The sequence below is a fragment of the Cibotium barometz genome, chromosome 48 (assembly GCF_041138505.1).
Source record: "Cibotium barometz isolate CiBa-2024 chromosome 48, ASM4113850v1, whole genome shotgun sequence".
Classification (NCBI taxonomy): domain Eukaryota; kingdom Viridiplantae; phylum Streptophyta; class Polypodiopsida; order Cyatheales; family Cibotiaceae; genus Cibotium; species Cibotium barometz.
The window spans coordinates 40,382,274-40,394,631 of record NC_141093.1 but is presented as its reverse complement, the minus strand read 5'-3'; the positions used below and the strand labels follow the sequence as shown (position 1 = coordinate 40,394,631).

Below are 12,358 nucleotides of genomic sequence, written 5' to 3'. Positions count from 1 at the left end.
ACACACACATACACACACACACACACACACACACACACATATATATATATAGAGAGAGAGAGAGGGAGAAAGTGTAGAATAATTTGGGTTTTTTAATTAAAAAATGATTGAGAAAAAGTGGTTGCATTTTTGCTAGCCTTCAAATTTTTAAAAATTTTGGTTATTCTATGTATGCCAGGCACCTCAGTTTGCTAGCTTTGATCTCCACGTGGTCGTGCCTTCGCCTCCTCGAGCTCCTCGACCGCCTTTGTAGAGTAAGAATGTAAAACTTAAAAATGGATATTTAAATATTAAAATTATATATTTTCTTAAGCATAATTTTTCATTTATAAGTGAATAGTCTATTAAATATTTTTAATATTCTAGATTACATTTTTGAAGTGAATAGTCTATTAAATATTTTTCCTCTTTGTAGAGTAAGAATGTAAAACTTAAAAATGGATATTTAAATATTAAAATTATATATTTTCTTAAGCATAAATTTTCATTTAGAAGCTTAAGGGAGACTGGCCCTCCCTCCACGTGTTTTGTTATACACACACACACACACACACACACACATATATATATATATATAGAGAGAGAGAGAGTGTGTGTGTGTAGAATAATTTGGGTTTTTTAATTAAAAAATGATTGAGAAAAAGTGGTTGCATTTTGGCTAGCCTTCAAATTTTTAAAAATTTTGGTTATTCTATGTATGCCAGGCACCTCAGTTTGCTACCTTTGAGCTCCACGTGGTCGTGCCTTCGCCTCCTCGAGCTCCTCGACCGCCTTTGCCTCCTCCAAGTGCAAACCAGAACTGGTACTGCGCTGCTACCTTGAACTCGATGCAATTGTATACATGAGTGTTGTAATGAATTGTTTTATAATTAATGATTCAACCTAATATAAACATCAATTCAAAACCTTCCTAAAAAGTCAAAGACTGATGACTTTTGATAAATGTTTGATAAAGAATTGGATTGTTTTGTTTTAAATAAAATATTTATTTATATAGAATATATATATATATATATATATATATATATATATATATATATATATATATATAGAGGACTACCTAAAGATTTCAAACAAAATGTATTATATATATTTATCTATACCTTGAACTCGATGCATTCATGGATGGGAGAGGAGGCTATTCACATGAACGGCTTGATGTCAACGGTGTGGCCAACGGCAGCCCCTTCGCCATGGCAGAAGGAAACGATCGATCACTGTCTTGGTTTTTGTTGTGATACCCGAGAAGCCCATGGGACCAAATCCCTTCTGCATTGCATTGCCCCTCATACCTCTTATGCTCGAATTATTGACATACACGCCTTCAAGAACAGATTCCTTTATGAAAGTTGGCACAGTAACATGGGGAACATGCATGTTGTTCAAACAATGTGTCCTCTACATGGGGAACATGCATGTTGTAATGAATTGTTTTATAATTAATGATTCAACGTAATATAAACATCAATTCAAAACGTTCCTAAAATGTCAAAGACTGATGACTTTTGATTAATGTTTGATAAAGATTTGGATTGTTTTGTTTTAAATAAAAGATTTATTTATATAGAATAAATATATATATATATAGAGGACTACCTAAAGATTTCAAACAAAATGTATTATATATATTTATCTATACCTTGAACTCGATGCATTCATGGATGGGAGAGGAGGCTATTCACATGAACGGCTTGATGTCAACGGTGTGGCCAACGGCAGCCCCTTCGCCATGGCAGAAGGAAACGATCGATCACTGTCTTGGTTTTTGTTGTGATACCTGAGAAGCCCATGGGACCAAATCCCTTCTGTATTGCATTGCCCCTCATACCTCTTATGCTCGAATTATTGACATACACGCCTTCAAGAATAGATTCCTTTATAAAAGTTGGCACAGTATGTGTGCTCTACATGGGGAACATGCATGTTGTTCAAACAATGTGTCCTCTACATGGGGAACATGCATGTTGTAATGAATTGTTTTATAATTAATGATTCAACATAATATAAACATCAATTCAAAACGTTCCTAAAAAGTCAAAGACTGATGACTTTTGATTAATGTTTGATAAAGATTTGGATTGTTTTGTTTTAAATAAAAGATATATTTATATAGAATAAATAAATAAATAAATATATATATATATATAGAGGACTACCTAAAGATTTCAAACTCACATGATATTTTACATATTCGTAGGTGAATCCCTTGGGCCCGCACTCTCATCCATCTTTTTAAATGAGTTTCCTAAAAGCTAAAATTAGGTGAACCGCCTTCAGACATATATAGATATATATACAAATACATATACATATATATATGTATGTATATGCATATACATATATATATATACATATACAAATACATATACAACCATATATGTATGTATATGCATATGCATATGCATATGCATATACATATACATATATATATATACATATAGATACATATACATATACATCATGTGGATACCTTTTTACCATTCATTCACTTGAGCATAGTTGGGTCTTAATCTATTCTACGTACGTGTCATTTAGTTTCTGATTCACCGTTTCGATTATTTTCATAATCCATACTTTCTTCTAGATTAAATAAAATTTAAAAAATATTTCATTAATATATTTCTTAATGATGTACAGTATGGATACCGAGGGGGAAATTGTGAGGTGTTCCATGGACGTTCAGGATAGAAGCCATTGTGCGGAGTATTCAAGACCTCAACAATCTGAGGTAAGAGAAGATAATAAGAAGACTCAACGAATAATGCATGCTTTTAAGCAATGCCAGAGGAAACTAAAAACCTCTACTAAGTGGGTGCGATGTAACCATGGTAAGAAGACTCGAAATGGAAAGAAGACAATAAATGTAACATCAGAGAATATACTCCATTTGGTCAACGACACAAACTCCCATGTGTTAAATGTGGAGAGCTTGATTGCTGGTCTTGGTCAGTGCATAAGAAATCATGGAAGTGGGGAGAGCAGTTCAACTCGAGAATCAGTTTCTGCCATTATAAGTAACAATCACGAGATTAAGGATATTGTCGAAGCTACCCACCTCCGCGTAATGGATACATGTGGTGCTTTCGGAGCACACCTATGTGATATTGGTTGTCGAAAGACAATTGATGCTATAAAAGAGCAACAAGACAAGTTAAGTGCCCATGTTGATAGGCTTGGAATGGAAGTATCAAGCCTTAAAGTAACATTGAATAGGTTTGGGGCTTTGCTTACCCAAATGAGTCGTAGATTGCAAACACGTGGAATGTAATTACTCAATTGGTTCACCAATTAGGAGTTGATCTTATGATCCTTTTGTAACACTTATGACACTATTATTTTTTTGTAAGTTTGGGCTCTAAGTACTCTAATGATAATGATGGTCGTTTACTTACCAAAATGAGTTATAGATTGTAAACACGTGGAATGTAATTATTCATTTGGTTCACCGATAAGAAGTTTTTGTTATGATCCTTTTGTAATGCTTATGACAGTATTTTCTTTTTGTAACTTTGGGCTCTAAGTACTCGAATGATAATGATGGTTCTTTTTGTCTCTCAGATATCATTGAGAGAGAGAGAGAGAGAGAGAGAGAGAGACAGATTGATTTATATATGTGGATATAATCTCTTAGTATTTATATGGAGATTATAGAGAATGTCTCTTTTAATGGTTTTTTATAGAAAATTCTCTTTTTATGGCTTTTTGTCTGTTATATGTACATGGAGGGAAGAGAGAGAGAGAGAGAGAGAGAGAGAGAGAGAGAGAGATTTCTAAGCTTGGTTTGGTCATTGGAAGACATTGGATGTTGATTTTATAATGTTTTTGTAATATTTGTGACATTGTTATTATCTTTTTATAAGTATATATGTAATGTTTTAGGATTATAGATTTTGTCTGTTATTTTTATATATGTAAGTTTTAAGGAAAAATGTGCACTCATTAGGAGGGATGACACATGAGGGTCGGTTTTGTGGAGCACAGTTATGGGCAAGTGAAAAGAAGATGAGTTATGGACAGGTTCTTGGCAAATATTGTTGTAAACATGGGCGTGTGTATGTTCCTTCACTTGCTGAACCACCTGAGCCATTAAGATCTCTTTTGATTGGTAGTGACACTACAAGTAAAAAATTTCGAGAAAACATCAGGGCTTATAATAGTGTGTTGGCTTTTTCATCATTGGGTGCACAAATAGATGACTCTCTCTTTCACAATAGTAGTGTCTATACTTTCAAGGTGCATGGGACTGTTTATCATCGGATTGGGTCCTTGGTCCCCAATAATATGTACAATCCTAAGCCACAGTTTGCACAGTTGTATGTGTTTGATACTGAGCACGAATTACAAAATTGATTAGGTGTCATGAATGGATTGGAATCCACAACCCTAGAAGCACTTCAATCGATGATGCACACTTCTAATCCATTTGCACAAGCTTTTAAGTATGTGGGAAGAATGTTGAGTGACAATCCAAGTTTGGATTTGAAAATGACTATATGTGAGATGAAATCCACATCTAGGCAGTACTCAATGCCAACAGCTTCCGAGATTGCTGGTATCATGATTGGTCAAGGTGATGATCATAATGTTGGTCGTCGTGATATTTTATTGCATACTCGAGAAGGCACATGTAAACACATCTCTAATTTGCATAGGTGCTATATGCCTCTTTTGTACGTCATGTTATTTCCAAGAGGGGAGGATGGATGGCACTTGAGAATCCCTTATGCTGATGCACAAGTGAGTGCATTGAGAAATGGTCATTGTGTGACTCAATGACAATACTATGCTTATCGATTGCAAATTCGCCCAGATACAAATGCATGCTTGCTACGTGGTGGAAGGTTGTTGCAACAGTTTATGCTTGATGCCTATTGCAGTGTTGAAGAGTCACGATTATCTTGGCTACGCCATAATCAAAAAAGTTTGCGTTCAGAGGTTTATAGTGGTTTAGCAGACATGCTTCATGTGGAAGGAAGTGGAAGTGGTATTGCAGGAAGGACAGTGGGAAGTAGAATAGTGTTACCTTCCAGTTTTACTGGTGGGCCACGACAAATGTATCAACTTTATCAGGATGCCATGGCAATTGTTCGTTCAAAGGGCAAGCCCGATTTATTCATTACTTTCACCTGTAACCCAAAGTGGCCAGAGGTATTAGATGCTTTACTCCCGGGGCAAAGTGCATGTGACCGGCCTGATTTGACTACTAGAGTATTTCACCAAAAACATTCAGATATGATGAAAAATATCGTGAAGAAGGAGCTCTTTGGTAAGGTGATTGGATATGTGAGTGTCATTGAGTTCCAAAAAAGAGGATTGCCTCATTCACACACGTTATTGATCTTGGATAGTGCCCATAAACCTAAGACTCTCCAAGACTATGATAGATTAGTATGTGCCGAATTGCCTAACAAGCAAATGTTTCCTGCTCTGCATGATGTCGTGTTGCATTGCAATATCCATGGGCCCTGTGGGCCATTCAATCCAAGTGCAATTTGTATGGATAAAGGGAAATGCACAAGGAACTATCCACGAGCTTTTGCACAAGAGACTACTGTGGATGAGAGTGGTTACCCCGTGTATATGCGTCAAAATGATGGAAGAACTGTGGCATTGAAAAAGTGTAATGTTGATAATAGATGGGTTGTGCCATATAACCCTTATCTTTCAATCACATATAATGCTCATGTAAATGTGGAAATATACTCAACAATAGCAGCAGTGAAATATCTTTACAAGTACATATACAAGGGGCATGACAGAACAACAATAAGATTTAGCACTGTACAAGGTGGGGATGTTAATGCTGCTTGCGTAGTCGATGAGATTCAGAGGTATTTGGATGCACGTTACGTCTCTGCATCAGAGGCATGTTGGAGACTCTTTGAGTATGATTTACACAATGAGAAGCCTGATGTGCAATGGTTGCAGGTACACTTAGATGGGGGTCATAATGTTATCTTCAGAGATGATGATAATATTACAGACGTTTTTTCAGAGGGAAAATGTAGGCAAGACTACTATGACTGAATGGTTTACCTGTAATCAACAACATCCTGAAGCAAACAATACATTGTATAGTGATTTCCCTCAACAATGGGTTTGGAACTCCAGGTTGAAGAAATGGACCAAAAGAAAGATTGGAAACACTATAGGGCGCATGTACTTTGTAGCTCCTTTGGCAGGTGAGGCATACTATGTTCGCCTACTTCTTACAATATGTAAAGGATCTAAGTCATTTGAAGATTTGCGTTCGCTCAATGGTCACATCTATCCTTCTTTCAAGGCAGCTTGCATTGCCAGAGGGATACTGGAAGATGATTCTGAATGGGTTGCATGTATGGAGGAAGCATCATCTATGCAAAATGCCTTGCAATTGAGATGTCTTTTTGGTACTATATTGCTATTTTGTGAGCCTTCCTGTCCAGGAATATTGTGGAAGAGATTTCGAGAAGAAATGATAGAAGATTTTCTATACCAGTTATCGAGAAGCAGGGGTCAGTTTATTGGTATTGAACAATTAGCTGAAACTCATGCACTACTACATTTGGAAGAAATTCTTCGTGCTCAGAGATGGACATTGGCAGATTTTGAAGGAATGCCTGCACTAAACAGAACTGATTTGGAAGTTGGGTGAAAATACATTGCTTTTGGAAGAGAGATCTTTTGATACTGTGGAACAGTATAACCTGTCAAGTGCTATGGAGTCAACTTTAACAGATAGCCAGCGTGTTGCTTTCGATGCTGTAATGCATGCAATTGCGATAGATGCAGGTGACATTTTTTTCCTGGATGGTCCGGGGGGATCGGGCAAGACCTATTTGTATAATTGCTTGCTTGCGCAAGTACGTGGACAAGGGTATGTTGCTTTGGCCACTGCATCGTCAGGTATTGCTTCTCTACTCTTGGCGAATGGACGTACTGCACATTCTAGATTCAAGATACCTCTGGAGCTAAACAATTCTTCAACTTGCAAAATCCCTGTACATGGACAACTTGCTGAGGTTTTGAGAGTTTGTAAGCTCATTATTTGGGATGAGGCTCCAATGATTCATCGTTATGCTTTTGAAGCATTGGATAGGAGCTTACAAGATATATTATTCTCAGATAAGCCATGTGGTGGAAAGGTTGTATTAATGGGAGGAGATTTTAGACAAATCTTGCCTGTTATTATGAAGGGAAGACGTGAGGATATTGTTAATGCAGCATTGTGTCGTTCCTTTCTATGGAACTCTATCAAAGTTCTAAAGTTAGCTGGAAATATGCGTATTCAATCAAGCAATACTAATGGATGCAATGAGTTTAAACAGTGAGTCATGAATATTGGGAATGGAGTGGATTGTAGCAATGATAATACGATGGTGACACTACCAAGTAATATGGTATTGCAAAGATCGAGTCTTAAAGACTTGGTACATTGGGTATACTCTGAATTGGCTATCACTACGACATATGCTTCATACTTTAGTGAGCGTGCTATTCTTGCTCCGATAAACAGTCAAGTGGATATTGTGAATAAGACAGCTTTGGATGCAATGCCTGGTGAGCCTAAGCAATATTTCAGTGCAGATTCAATTCTTGAAAATGATGAAAATTCATTCCTGTATTCCACAGAATTTTTGAACACAATCGACCTTCAGGGCGGATATCCACCTCACTGCTTGGTTTTAAAGTTAGAAGCTCCTGTTATTTTGTTTCGTAACTTGGATCCAAGACGTGGACTCTGTAATGGTACGCGGATGATATGTAAGGCCTTTCACTCTAAAGTCTTGGAGACTGAAATGATCACTGGTACTAAAGTTGGTGAAAGAGTATTTCTTCCACGGATTACCTTTATATGCAGCAAGGCCCAACTACCATTCACTATGAGGAGGAGACAGTTTCCCGTGCGGCTGGCATTTGGCATGTCAATAAACAAATCACAAGGCCAAACCCTAAATGTCTTGGGGTTGTATTTGGTGACTCCAGTGTTTACTCATGGATAACTGTATGTCGCGTTGTCACGAGCACGGTCTCCTCATGCTGTTAAGGTGTTACTTGAGGATAACGCTAATGTGGAGTGTTCATTTGACGATCTTCAAAGTTATACACCTACAACAAACAATATTGTTTATAAGGAGATCTTAATGACTTCACAGTGACAAGTCAGGTTTCTTATTTAAGTTCTGCAATTTGATTAATTTTGTTGTGATTTCTTTTTTTATACATATTTGTCCATGGTAAAAGTACCTATTTTTGTTGTTTATGTTTTGACAGACATGTCTAAGATTACCTTTACATTGGACATGCCTTTGTCGAGGATAGTACGTGAGTTTTTCTCTATATTTGCTTAACTTTTCTTGATTACAAAGTATGGAACATGACATTCTATACTAATGTCTATCTGTATACAGAGCCACCGCTATGGTCAACTCCTATTACTGCAGGTCACGTAGCAGGGATTATGATTGATGCTTATAGGGATGGGTAAGTATAAGTGTAATTGTTAGGCATTGTATGAATATTTTTTGAACCTATATATAAATAATTGTATAACCTATTTGTTATGCTTTGATTTTAGGATATTACATGACATTGATACGTTTATGGTAAGAGTTGTCGACGAAGGCTGAGATGTACGGGATTGGTGTTCCTGATGAGGAGTGGGGTGTCTATTTGTTTTGGAGAGAGATGGACAGATGCTTTGCATCATTTGAGGGGTATTCAGTACCCGATGAGTGGTTGTTTCTTACATCCATCATGGCCATTGGTATTCGTTATGCGTTTTATACTAGAGCTCCTCATGTACCATCCACTCGATGTTCTATTGTACGAGGTAATTTTGATTATGTTTTTCTATTATAAGATTTTTTTGAGATTTTATTTATCGATGTGTCGTTATGTGCAGATTTGATTTATCATTGTTTCGTTTGTGCAGGTCCTTTGCATTCATCGATAGTAGAGCATGTGCGGGATGGATCACCGCTTTACAATAGAGAGCGTATTGTGATGAGGAGACAATTGAATGATCCTTCTCACAAGAGAAGAATTCAATTTGTTGATTCGGACATTATTGACTGAGAATACGTATTTTGTGGTGCATTTTGAGAATATGTAATGTTGGTCCTTTTTTGCATCTTCGTATGCTACATTACTATGATGTTTTTGTTTTCGCCATAAATCTACGAGACATGGATGTTATTTTGAGATATGTATATATAAAGTCACTTGAAATAATGTATTGTATTTACTTAAAACATGACCTAAATTGGAGAAATTGAGTTTATTTTTTCTAGAACTCTACCTGTCGGCCGCAGCAACGCGCGGGTCCAATACTAGTATATATATATATGTGACAAGCATGGTGTGTTTTTATATAGGTTGGCAAGTTGAGGACCATGATGCTCAAAATATAAGGCTTTATCTCTACTCACCCTTGAGAAAGACAGGCCTTTTTTTTTGCATGCAAGAATAATGTTGCCCTTCACTAGTACATATAAAGGAGAGTTGGTTATGACACTAGTACATATAAACGAGCCATGAGTTGTGTATTTTATATATAAACCAGTGATTTCAGCCAAACTTTTAAAAAAACGAAGATAGTTTAGGCAACCGTTCAAATTTCAAACCTCGCCCCATATAACTATTATTATTACATACGTCGCCCATATAACTATTATTATTACATATGCACTACCACTCATTACAATCGAGTCGACAGTGAATGAAATATACGTGTGGGCCGGTTAATTAGCCTTCGGTACACGGCTATATAAAGACAACAACTAAGAATCCCAGCTTTTCTCATCGTGCTGTTCGCTTCTTGCTGAATAGCTATAGCAGCTATGCAGGACCTCAAAGCTACGGTGAGTTAAACCTTCGCTTGCAGGCTCTAGTTATGCCTAATTAGTGCCCTGTCCAGTTCAATTTTTATTTCGATTGATTTCATCGGATTTGTATGCATTCCTGGAATGAAGTGGCCAGCTGCTAAAATTCTGAGAGTGATTAGTAAACAGAAATGTCGAAGTAATTTCTTCTCCTGATAACAAACTTGCCTTTCCTTTGCAGCCTTTGGAGGAGGAGAAGATCGAGCTTCAAGTAAAGAAAATTAAAGCTACGAATGCTGATCAGAAGTATTTTGACGGTGTCCAAGAGGCAGATGGCAGGTTAGCAGTTTCTTTTTCCCGGTCCCGAACAATCGGTTTCTTGGATCTTTACGCTTGCCTTGCTAATTAAGTTTTTAGGCAGTATAATCCTGCGTTGGTTAAGCTAATTAATGTATGCATGTTGGTCTGCCTTGATTTATGCATGCTGTATGTGCAGCGCGAGCTGGAGTTCTGCATTTAATTTGTGTATGTGCAGTGCTGGAGCTGAAGCGCAAAACTGCAAGAAAGTCGCTGGAAAAACTGCATCGGAGTATACTAATGTCAGAAAATCAGACTTCCGTGGCCAGATTTCGGATTTCCTGAATACACTAGATATCGCAGAATATATCAGGTATGACGCAGACTTCTTCGGGTTACTAATTGTTTCCTTTTTATCAATTACTTTCTTTATCTTCTACTGTCATCTAGTAGGCTTCAGGCAGGAAAATAAACGGAGATCGAAGGGGAATCAACTTTGCATTTATCATTCTTAATTCTTGAGAGAAACGAAGATTAACGGGGCGCCTTTTAGAAACGAAGGTTACCCGCGCGAGGAGTCTTTTGCTAATTTGCGTTGATTAAGCTTGATTTGTTTACACTTCTGAAAAAAAAAAGAACTCATCCTTAAGTGTGCAGTGCTGGAGAAGTGCAGAAGAAGGTGCCTGAAGACAATGAAAACAAAAGAGCTGAATCTGAGGAATGTGCAGAATATTGCGATAATCCCCGCAAAGAGGCAACAAATGTCAGGTGTGCATACTTAGGGCTTCCTTGAGATGCGCGCTGATCATCCTCTGCAGAGTTCGGTGTATTGCAAGATCTAATATGACTCTAATTTCTAACTGCAGTAATGAGGACCCGCATGAAGAGTTGCGTGAAACCGAAGGACAAGCTGTAATTATCTCAGCTGCTCTCACTTGGCGTGAAGCTGAAATGCTAGCACCTGAAGAATGGGCCACTGTACACAAAGAGGCGAATCAAGCCAAGAATGGTGTGTACTTCGACGCTGCTGACCCCAAGAACTGCAATGTCCAGAGAGCGTTAGGCGTTTACCAAGAAACGACCGCAGATGTGGCCATAGACATTGGGCCTCTGTATGGTACAGCTGGTAATGAAGGCAGGAATGTGAAGAGTGGTGGAGCTGCAGGCGGGGAGGAGATGAAGCAGGATGGAAAGGGGATCATTAAGAACGTCACCTGCAGAGTCTCGCAGGCTGTTAGGAGCGTTTTCTTATTCATAACAGGCCGCAGCAACAAGGATGATAGAGTGTGACTCAGTTGTTGTGCACTTCTGTTCCTGGCTTAGTTAAGTGTTCTCTAAAAACATTTTTTATAATAACCAATACAAAAACCTTTGGTTTTCACTATGCTAAGGTTTTTCAATTCAAAACTTCTTTTTCAAAAATTTATATTTAAAAAAAAAATCACTTGCTATCAACCATTTTTTAAAGTTATTTTCAAATATCTAACATTCGCTTTGCATTTCAAAAAGTAAACATTTAAAAAGTTTGTATGAATATATTTGTCATTCAAAAAAATTGTATGAATGTATTTGTCATCAATGACAAATATAAACAACCAAAGAGAGTCGTTTATTAATATCAAAACTTCACTCATACAAAAACAAACATCTCGCTCATACAAAGGCATTTGGGATCAAAAGCCAACCATCCTTTAAGGTAAGGCTTCTTAGAGTCCTTAAACTACTATGGATAAGCAAAAAGATACATTCTTGCATGATAGCATTCGATATGCAAAGTAAAGTACCAATCTCCATAGAATATGCTAGAAAGCATAGATACTATGGATACAAAATTTTGGGAAGATTAAAATAAAGGATTGATACTATGTGGAATATATTGTGATAGTCCATCAATTGACTCAGTACTTGCACAAAGATTGAAAAATTAATGCATTATATTATAGGTTAGTGTAAGATTATAAGATCATTATATATTATCGTGTTCAGCAAATCGATGGTCAAAAAGGATTTGATCATTAGGGGGCATTTGAACATAAAAAGGGCCTTATAAGGATCCCTAATTTTAAGGAATTAAGACTAATTTTATTGAGACTTAAGCAGACAAATCTCATAATGACGCCTACTTTTAGCCCTAAAAGTAGGGGATCTATCTAGTTTTCCCTCTCTAGGATTTTCACTCTAGGATTCTCTTTCTAGCCCACTAAAACTCTTGAAACATCATGAATCTCGTCCATATAGGGGCTCCAAAAATATTTTTT

The 12,358-nt window shown here is 37.0% G+C and overlaps 1 protein-coding gene across 2 annotated transcripts; it reads left to right on the top strand.

The window, feature by feature from the left end:
• Positions 1 to 9,750: 9,750 nt before the first annotated feature.
• LOC147611179 (uncharacterized) lies at positions 9,751 to 11,485 on the top strand. 2 transcript variants are annotated; one of them, XM_086785627.1, is made up of 5 exons: positions 9,751 to 9,842; positions 10,045 to 10,142; positions 10,339 to 10,473; positions 10,758 to 10,868; positions 10,967 to 11,485. In XM_086785627.1, the coding sequence occupies exons 1-5, from the start codon at positions 9,822 to 9,824 to the stop codon at positions 11,388 to 11,390; spliced, it is 789 nt and encodes a 262-aa protein (XP_086641753.1). In that variant the 5' UTR covers positions 9,751 to 9,821; the 3' UTR covers positions 11,391 to 11,485. The 2 variants fall into 2 exon arrangements, with proteins under 2 accessions (XP_086641753.1, XP_086641752.1); XM_086785626.1 differs by having other exon boundaries at positions 10,300 to 10,473.
• Positions 11,486 to 12,358: the final 873 nt, after the last annotated feature.